Source organism: Eurypyga helias, unplaced genomic scaffold (genome assembly GCF_000690775.1).
Source record: "Eurypyga helias isolate BGI_N326 unplaced genomic scaffold, ASM69077v1 scaffold14422, whole genome shotgun sequence".
Lineage (NCBI taxonomy): Eukaryota > Metazoa > Chordata > Aves > Eurypygiformes > Eurypygidae > Eurypyga > Eurypyga helias.
This window is the reverse complement of record NW_010234172.1, coordinates 29,490-39,553: the sequence shown is the minus strand read 5'-3', so window position 1 is coordinate 39,553 and position 10,064 is coordinate 29,490. Positions and strand designations below refer to the sequence as shown.

At 42.6% G+C, this 10,064-nt stretch overlaps 1 protein-coding gene across 1 annotated transcript in view; it reads right to left on the bottom strand.

Moving 5' to 3' along the window:
• KIAA0355 (KIAA0355 ortholog) overlaps window positions 1-9,634 on the bottom strand; it is a gene marked incomplete at its 3' end in the record, with an annotated part of 25,278 nt that extends 15,644 nt beyond the window's left edge. The window contains exons 1-2 of the mRNA XM_010161973.1: window positions 8,961-9,634; window positions 532-738 (exon numbers count right to left, since the gene is read on the bottom strand). Coding sequence (XP_010160275.1) covers window positions 532-738; window positions 8,961-9,455 — 702 coding nt within the window. The remainder of the gene's footprint in view (window positions 1-531; window positions 739-8,960) is intronic.
• Between the last annotated feature and the right edge of the window lie 430 nt (window positions 9,635-10,064).

Sequence of the window (10,064 nt, the reverse complement as noted above, 5' to 3'; positions counted from 1 at the left end):
CAGGAAAAATAAGGCTTCCACAGATGGCAAGTGTTTGTGAAACCGCAGGTCCAGAAAGCGGTGTAAGTAATACCATTAAAATTCCAACGACGGATGGGTCTAGCACCATCAAGCTTAACAGCATGAAGACAAAAGCGTTAAAGGTTACTGTAAAGGAAAAAATAGAATTCACGCTCAAAATTTAAGAGAAACTGACATAAACTATTTTTCATCAAGATTTTGCTGGTTTCGTGAAGACTTGTTGTATGTTGTTGTTTTACTTGTAAGTTCCCCCTGCCAAACCACATTTGAGCATTGTTAATTCATTACTAATAACAAAAAGCCATTTCCACTCTTTGTGCACCCCTTACATACAATCACATCACAAAGAAAACAACGCACATGGCAAAGATGTTTTGCCATACAGGTACAACACGTTTTAGCATGTGAAACTAACTGCACCATGTCTTTAAAACCAGAGACTTTATTCAGGCACCCAGTTTGAATTCAGGTTTCACTACATATAATGTCACTACAGCAAGACATCCGTACCTCTGCTGCTCCTCTCCATGATCTTATTGCATCTTCTAGCTCACTGGTGGGGCTTAAATTTGAGGCTCCAGCCCCACTAACATTCTTTCTCTCCTGAGCTACAGCTTCAGCAAAGCAAGAGTGTGCCACTGGCTGGACCTTCTGCAGAGCTTGTGACAGGAACTGAAAGTGGACCTGCATCACCGTCAAGAAACACCGCCCAAGTACCTGCGGGAGAAGAAACAAGCCAGTTGCAAGCAAATAGGAGATTCCACACAAGTTTCCCTTCTTCCTTTTTGTTCAGTGTTTGGGGTAAGTAAACTCAAGACTTTTTTTTTCATTAAAATAACGCTTCAGATCATAGGTAACACGAGATTTAACCATTTACTTACAGTAAACAGAGAGTGGGCACTGGTTTCTATGAATTAAAGGGAGATTAGGCTGGTCCCATGCAGTTTTTACTTCTGCACTGAAGTTAGTTATTTGAATAATTAAAAGCTTGTTAAGTTACTTAGCGATTTTGAGCACAGGAAACAACACAAAACTGGGAGTAGCATATTATCACAAGGACAAAGACAGGAGCAAAACGCACCTGCACACAGACCTAGCTGAACGTACGCTAAAACACCCAAACCAAGGAGAATCTGAATCATTTGAGAACATGATCATAAAAATCAGGAGCGTTTAATCCCGCAGCTTATCTTCCAAGCAGAGAAACAACCAGCAATGAGCATCAAAAACATTCTGCCATACACTAGTGCGGCACCACAGTGCCAGGTTAGAACATGATGCAGATCGCACACAGAGTTGCAGCCCTGTCACTTGCATTGTTCGACAGGAACTGCTAACACTGGCACAAATCTTCCCTTCGGAGTATTTCACTGAAATGGGTCACGTAATCCTCCCTCGGCAAGGCAGGGAAGCGAAGGGCTGCCAGTCCCTCCCCGTACTCACGGGGCTGACTGCAGCGCCAGCATCGTGCCGGGGAAGGGTGCTCACCTCTGCCAGGCGGAGCTGGGCTCCGCACCCTGCACCCCTGCTCCCCCAGCTTCCACCCCCCATTTATCTCCCGCTCTCATACCGACGCCAGTGAGGACTGCGGCCGAAGACAGACATCTGCCTCAGTTACCACAAGCGAAACCGAACAGGTCTCACGAAGGGAGCATTTGGGTGCAGCCACCACATGTGAAGCGTGACAGGAGCGGGCCCACCCGGGACAACCTGGGGAGCAAGGCAGCACGCGCAGGAGCGCTCCGTCTGCCCTCAGGGCCGTGCCCTCCAAGGCAGACGAAAGCTTCCAACACAGCGTAACCAGAATGCAGCAGAGAAGCAAGTATTTTCCAAATTACCATAGAAAGTATTTAAAAGCTATTCAAAGTGTTTTGTTTCTTTTACAGAGTTTGTCACACAAAGTGGTTTAAAATGTATATTTGACATTGATTTATTAAAAAAGACTCAACTTGAATTCCATTTTAGGAATAATTCATAAAATACACAGATAATGTACAAAGCCGTCGTGCCTTGGAGCAAATAAATCATCTGGCTTATTCTCAGCTACATTCTTCTGGAACAAAAATATTCAGACACAATGATCTTACTGGCAAGGCTCTGTAGTCACAGGAACAGTTATATGCATTAACTATCTACTTCAGAAGAACCAGTGGTGGCAATGCTTTTTTCCACTGCATCCGGACTCCTTTTGACATTCCATTCTGGTTCAATCACTTCCCTTCTTTGTACAAGGCATGAAATTAAACATTTTTGGTACTTTGACTGACCTCTGAAAGTGGAGTTTGCCATATTGAAAGAGCAATCAGCAAAAGATGAAATGAATAAAACTCCAACTTTCCTGACTACAAGATTAGGAAGATGTGTAAGAAAACTGGGGGAAAAGACAGCAATGCTCAGATGGCCAGTGGTCTATGAGCACAGCCCTCGGGGGAAGAAGCAGCTAGGACTCACTAGGAGTTTCAAGCCGATTAAGTTTCAGAAAACATTCAAGGTACAGAAGTCAAAGTTTCCCCTGCCTGGGAATAATGCTCAAAATAAACAAATGATTAAGTGGCAGCACACAACATTCCTAGCACAATTTACAATGTTAAACAGTAAATAGTAACATCTGCTTTACTGAGCTTCTATTTTGTTTGAAAAATAATCTATTTCAGTCTTCCTCAGAAATGGGTAAGGACGGTTTTAACTACTTAAATAAAATCCAAGTGGTGGAGGACTTTTGCACTGTGAAACTCTCACTGCAGATGCCAAAGTCACTTTGCTTTAAAGTTCACTTCTTGAGGATCTTCTTCCAAAGAGCTGAACTGTGGGAAAGAAGTACAACCGCCACCAGCTTAGCAGCTACAGCCAGGGCCGGCCAGCAGCTACCCAAGTGTGTAAAGCAACATAATAAATCTCTGTTGTGAAATAGGCAGAACAACATTAACCTATGGATGCCGTTTTTCAGTCAGAGACACCACCACCTCTCTTCTGAGTTTCTCTCTCCTTACTTTCCCCATGCAGAAGTGTTTGGCTCTCCTGCATTAGACCATAGTAAGAACAAATTAAAACTAGAGACTGTGTAGTAATCAAAGATGAACTGGAATCACCGCAGGTGTCAACCAGTTAGTTTTTCTTGGTAGTGTGGTGTTTTCTTAATCAATTTCTTAGAATCACATTACACATACAATGAGTCTTCAGCTTGCAAACCTTTTGTCCCCAAAAATACAAGGCTAGCTCCTTGGCTTTCCTAAGCTGTTACCCAGCAGGACAGCTATCTTATCTCAGCAGCTAAATAACCTTACCTAAGGGAATCTGCCTCCCTGCTTAGCAGTTGGAAGCAATGGGACTTCTAGGGGAGGTCTCACTTCAGACTTCCTTGTCTCTGAAACAGGTGACGAGTTTAATCCAACTGGTTACACACAACCAGGAGCATCAGGTGGAGATGCAGTGTTAGGTTACTCTGTCCCATATTAGCCTCCTAAGGGGGGCACTCAATCAATTTTGGAGTATCTTGCTGGCCAAAGTGCACGCATGAAATCGCCAGATTTCATTGCTGAACAGTGATGCCACGCAAATCCCCTGGCAAGCAAACCTTACACAACAGATTCTTTTAAAACAGAACACTACCACTAAGAAAGTTAGCCAATAACCAGTGTCAGTCTTCCAAACTTGATAGAAACACTGACCTGCAGTTCCAAGTACCATTTTATGTAGAATTTTTTTTTGCTATTTCCTAAACAACAACAACAAAAAAACCCCCTCAAACTCCCAAACACCACAACACACTTAGTCAGTGGTTTCCTACTACCCTCATTTCCCTCAACAGAATTCTAAATGGTAACAATAAGCCCTACGCACAACCTGCCTACCCTGAAGAGACCAGCAATATAATGAAGTTAACAGCGAGGTACAACTCAGACTGGGGTACCAGATGATGAGATACCCCCCTTCCCCACACATTACTGAAGGTGGGCAGAATATTATTCACTTTTACTATGGAGCACTGCCCTGCACTTCGGAAGAGTGCTCTCATGACCAGAACACCTCCAAGGGAGGACACGATCCTGGCTCACTGAAAAAGGGTTACCCACATGACAAACTAGATTCCAGTGGCAGTTACACCTTTACACCTACAGTTTTCAGAGCCACCGGCAGCCTAACAGACTCATTTTTGCCAACAGTCAACCTAAAAGCCCAGTAGTGAGAAACTAATAGCTGTTGCTATCAAAATACTAACTATAATTTAGCAAAAAAGCACTGAAGCGTTAAGTATTTTAAAAATAGAAAGCACCAATTAAAATGTAATACAAAATACTTCTTAAGACAATGCTGACTGATCAGAGAGCAGACTGAGACAAGAGTACGATGTCATTCCAGCAAGCCATAGCATTTTCTACTGATCCGAAGCAGCTTTTTGCTACTAACAATTCCTCAAGTCCTTAAAGTCTGAAGCCAATCCCTGCAAATCACAGAAAAGATAATAATTAAAAAAAAAAAGTTTAAATTGGACTTCAGTGTTTGCTAAGGAAAGCCTACATTTTGTATTTACTCAGACATTTTTGTCCCACAAGCTTCTTGTTCAAAAATCTTCGGTTATTTTATACACATAAAAGTCAAAAATTATCTCCATTTAATACAAAACAGAGGATCCAAGTAAATATTCTGTGCCTATTCGTGCGTCCCTTTCATTTAGGAAGGCAACATGTACATCTCTCATTACTAACACTTCTAAAACAATAGGTAAGTTCCATGAAACTGAAACAAAATTACTTTTTTCTATTTTGCAGTACTGCAGCTGCTGCAAAGCTTCACAAAAGATGAGAAAATATACAAACTTTTTTCCAGTTTTAAATCCCCCCGCCCCGATTTCCTTTAATGATTTTATTAACAGCAGTACAGTTTTGCTGCGTTCTTCCAGCTTACAAAATTTTAACAACAGATCTGGAAAATTTAACAGAACACACATGCTTGTTTCCCTTAAGTTTCACACTGTTCCTCACCCACACAGGCACAGAGCACCTGAGAATTCAAAGTTTTTTGAAAGGGGAAAAGGAAAGGCAGAAAAAAAAAGAGTCAGTATTTGCATTTCTGAAACAAAGAAACCTTGGGAAACTCCATGTGTCACCAACACTTTGAACAAGAGAAGTCACCTTCTGACACATCTCGGCAGACAGCGCTGAACTAGCAAGCTCTGTTCTGCTAAAGAACTATAAGAAAGGCAGAAGCCTCTTCCACTGCTCCTACACTGCAGGTTGCACAACCTTTTTTAGTCCAAATCCGTCAGTGTGTGTTCATGAGAACCTGAAGTTTCCTTGATATTGCCTTCCCTGGCGGGTACAGCCCACTACACTAGACAGAGATGTGTGGCTCCTCAGACAACCTACAGCACTCTCCTAAATTTCTAAAGCCAAGCCTGCTCTGCTTAGATTTCTCATTATTCCTCAAAACATACAGCCTTTCTTGAGGAAGGCTTAGGAAATGTACATTTTCCTTACCTGGGCTGATGCATGGAAAAAGCCTCATTCTCATGTCCTTCTCATGGATTTGGGGTTCTGCCCTCCCAGCCCACCATGAGTTAGAACTCACCTCCTGCTCCTTCTGCAATCCCACACTCCATCCCTCCAACAAGGACTCTGGAGTACCTCTTCATGGAACACTGCAGAGCTGCCACTCACACATGCCACCATCTCTCAAGCCTTTCTCAGCGTTGTAAGTTTTTTCTGCCATCTACTTGAGAAGCTGCAAAAGCAGCTTCAAATATTACTATTCCCCCCTTATATTTTCCAAGGAAAAACACTCTGCCTCTCAGGTTCTTCCCCTCGTTTCCCCTGGTCAGTGGACTCTGAAGTCAGGCATGCCCTTTATAGTTTTCTGCTTTCACTGGGTTTTTTAATCCTGCTGGTAGTTTTATGAAAAGTTAACTTTTCTATAGATCAGGGGGAAAAAAACCCCACACTTCTTAAAATTAAAATTTCAGCATAAATAGGCCAGTCTTCAAATCCCAGGAAAGCAGAGTAGGAGAGGCTCTCAAAAGGTCACCCTCCTGTCCCAAGCAAGGAGCAATTTCACCTGGGTCAGTTTGGCCATTGCAGGTTTGACCTGTTCTGTAAGTTCTTCGTGATGGAGGCTCCCTACCCTTTGTAGCAACCCACATCAGTGCCTCAAAAAAACATTACAAAGTATTTCCACTACATCTAATACGAATCTTTCCTTCTGAAGTGTACGTTCATCACTTCTTGCCACACCTTACGTTGACGTGAAGAACAGGACACTGCCACGTCTTCTGGCAGCCTCTTACATGCCTCAACGATTCTGATTTTCCTTCTTAGTCTTCTCTTCTGTAGAGTCAGTCTTCCCAGTTTCTCCTCTGAAGTCCTACTGCCTGGATGCCTGAAAACTCCTGCTACTCTCCTCTGGTGTGTCTCCAGTTGCTCACTAAGTGCAACTGCAGCGGTGCGTGGGGGCACTGTTGTATTTAAGGCCTTAATAACCAAAGTGGAGAGAGCTGAATGCTCATTTCATGGCTCCTGCAGGTTATAGTCACGGTAAATACATGACAACTGCCTCTTTGCACAACAGCAACAACACTGACTCCTGCCCAACCTACAACTACCGTCAGCCCTAGCACTGCAGGACTGCTGCCCAGTGGGCTCCACCTGCGGGGCTGAAAATTTCTACTTCAATATTGCAACAGTTTTCCCCTCTGAATTCCATCCCATCTGGAAGACTCATTTGTTCAGTTCAAGACTTTTTAATTCAGCAGGTCTTCCAGCATACTCACATCACGTACTTTCAAGTCACCTACAAACTTCAATCCACACTCTGCGCTGACCTCTGCCAAGGCGCATTTTGACAGTGAGCAACCGAGCTCCCTGGGCACAATCATCCGACCAGCTTGCCCGTACACTTCAGCCATCTAAACCATGCTCCCTGGCTGACTTACAAAACCATCATGTGAGTCGGTGTCAAATCCTTACATTTCGCTGGTTCTTAAAAAAGCGGAATGCAACCTGTGACTCATTACACAAAAGTTCCCATAAATCTTGCATATTGACTTTTTTTAGAGCAATGTGAAAGATGCAGTTTTAATTAAGAACAGGTATAAGAAGAGTACGATGTCAAGTGGTTCCACAAGGGATGCCCAGAGAGAAAACCAAGCAATCCATCCTCTTTTCCATCAGTTCCCACCACAGGGCTGCCTGGTGAGGAGAGCACTGTAGGTGCATGTGGAGCTCAGGAACCAGGGTTAGGTCTGTGCAAGTAAAGCAGGGACCAAAGCAAGTTTCTCTACCTTCGCTTTAAGCTGGGAAGACACGCAGCCGGCTCAGCAAAGCACTGTTTGCATATTGCTGGTGAACTCCACTCTGCTGAAGAAGCACTCTCCCCCACACAGAGTGTGGGGCGGGGTATCAATTAGCACCTAGAATTGCTTGACGAGTTTATAAAAGCAGTATACAGACAGTTGCCAACATTTGGCAATAGGGAGTTTTGACGTCCACAAAAAACCCCCTAGAAGGCAGGGTAGTGCTGTGTATGTTTTTGCCTCTTTTTAAATTTAAAAAAAAAGTCTTTCAGCATGTACTATCAAGGTCTTTAATTACACAAACTCACACTGATTTTTAAATTAAGAAGGAAAAAAAGAGAAGGTATTTTTTCCTACAGCCTTGGCTAAACATAGTGATGTTGTCAGACTGTTTTCAAAACTACCAGCCTACAGAAGCCATGTATAACAAATACACAGCCAATCTTACTTCATTCTATACTAAGTATACAACAATGAAAACTGTCAGTCATATTTCTCACTCCAATTATGTACTACAAATAGTGTTCTACTTACTAGTTCATCTCTAAGTTGTGGAGTTACAGAAAGCAGATAATGCTTGATAGGCACATGTGTGTAACATTCACCCTTAAAGTTACCTGAAATCTAAATCAAAAATAAGAGAGCTCAAAAATAAAGTTTTCCACTCAGGAATTACGATTCTGTAGGAACAACTTTGCAAAGACTGCCATAAAGAAATATGTTAAAACACAAGGAACTACTTAAAAAGACCAGGGATTTGTGTGTGACTATCACTTAACACAATTAAGCCATTTACTGCAGAAGAAACACCCAGAAATACCAGCCAGGCCTGGTGAGAGCTGGGGATCCTCTCAACTTCAAAACCTCTGAATTCTGACTACTGGGCACTTGCTGCCAGCATACTGCAATTATTGCAAAGTCATGACAAAATTTTACAGCACGGATCTCATGCTAACGTGGTATTTTCCTTTTAAGCACAACAGCTCAAAAAGACAAAAATGATTTGAAGAGCTGTATAACATTGTTTTACATAAATTTCGATCGTTAGTCAACTAATATGCAGATTTACACAAACACTGATGACAATACACCACTCCCAAGTGTTCAGGTTCCCCCTCACAACAGTTAATATCGTTAGAAATATTAGCTACTATAAAGCAAAGTTGTTTAAAACTTTTATTTAGTTGGTGTGGAAGAACCGGGTGTTGTGGTTTGGGGATTTTTTCGGGGTGGTGGGGAGGATGAGGAGTAGGGGGTGTTTGCATTATTGCTGGTTTTAAACTTATAGTCATTCCCCAAATAACTGTTGGATTGCTGGCTGTAAGTTTAAATCATGCAGAATATTATCAACTGGAATTATATAGGTATACTATTTCGTTATAAGTCATCTTCCCTATTTCATTAAATCTTTAAATAGAGTACAAGCTCTTATACAGAGATACCTACTCAATACCTCACCCAACATAGCTGCAAGTCAGGCACTTTCAAGAAGAAAACATAAGAAATTGAGAGTTTCTCCTTTTACCAGCACTGCCCACAGACACAAAGCAAGGCAGAGAGAACTTCTGGCGTCAAAGTGATTTTGAAGAGAAGCCCAATTAGGAAGGAACAATACAAAGTGGCACGCAGAACAGTATCCCCCAAGGTAACTTACCTCAATGTCTTGTAGGCTGAACTCCTTTTGATCTTTAAAGTTCGCAGCTCCTGCACTCAGTTCCATCAGCATTTTTGCTATTTCTGGTTTTATTGCTGCTGTGAGTCGACTCGCTGCTTCCATGACATGTTCCTGCACGTCTTTCAGTTGCATAGCTGCCTTAGAATAGTGCGAGTTCCTAAATACGCTGCTGAAAAGGTCTGTAAGGAAAGTGCTCGTACGGCAAAACACGTTGAGTGCATCCAGATATTTGGAGATTCCCTGCTGGATGTCTGCAATCGGAGTAGTATGGGACACGGGGTGGTTGCAGCCGCCCGCAGCAGCTGAGGAGACCAAAGGGGATGCTGGGGTTGTAGATGCCAGCGGTGCGCTCAGGGTCCTGCCTAGCTCAGGCATTTGATACTGCTGGTGTTGCTGCACTTTTTGCTTGGACCCGCCAAGCAAAAAGCGCCGCTTATAGTCCATTTTGCTTTCTTGTGCACTACAGCAATACATAAGTGAGTGCTTGTCCAAAGCTTCCTCGAATTAACAATCACTTGTCAAACTCCTGCCTCAAATATATAGTTATGTACAGTAACAGTGGAGGACTGTGTACATAGGTTTCACAAAAGGCATTTCAAAAAGGCAGCGTCTGTATAATCTGTATCAGCAGTGAGAAAGGCAGCAGATTTGCTGACTTTGTATTTTCAGTGTTCAGTGCAGCCCTGCTGCAGTTACAAACTGTACTCAAAAAGCAAACCGAAGTATCTCAGTAACGCTCCGTCTCTTGTTTGGTATTCCACTCTGCACACAGAAAAGTGATGCTGGAACAGAGAAGTTAACGCCTACAATTTCTTCATGAGCATATTACTGTCACTTGCTGTTAAGTCTACAAAAGTTGTTTTTGTCAATGCAAATAATAGTTTTAGAAGCAATACCTTAAGACAATTTTCCCATTAGTAGAATCAGGAAAAGTGAAGCAAACCACTGATCAACAGCGATTACAGAAGCAGTGCACAGGCTCCTTCCTTGAAAAGTAAATCCTTATGTCAGCAGATCAAGTATCTTCAAATGTCTTGACAGATCCAGTCTGCCGAATTAGTTTACTTGTAGTGTGTCTTTTTT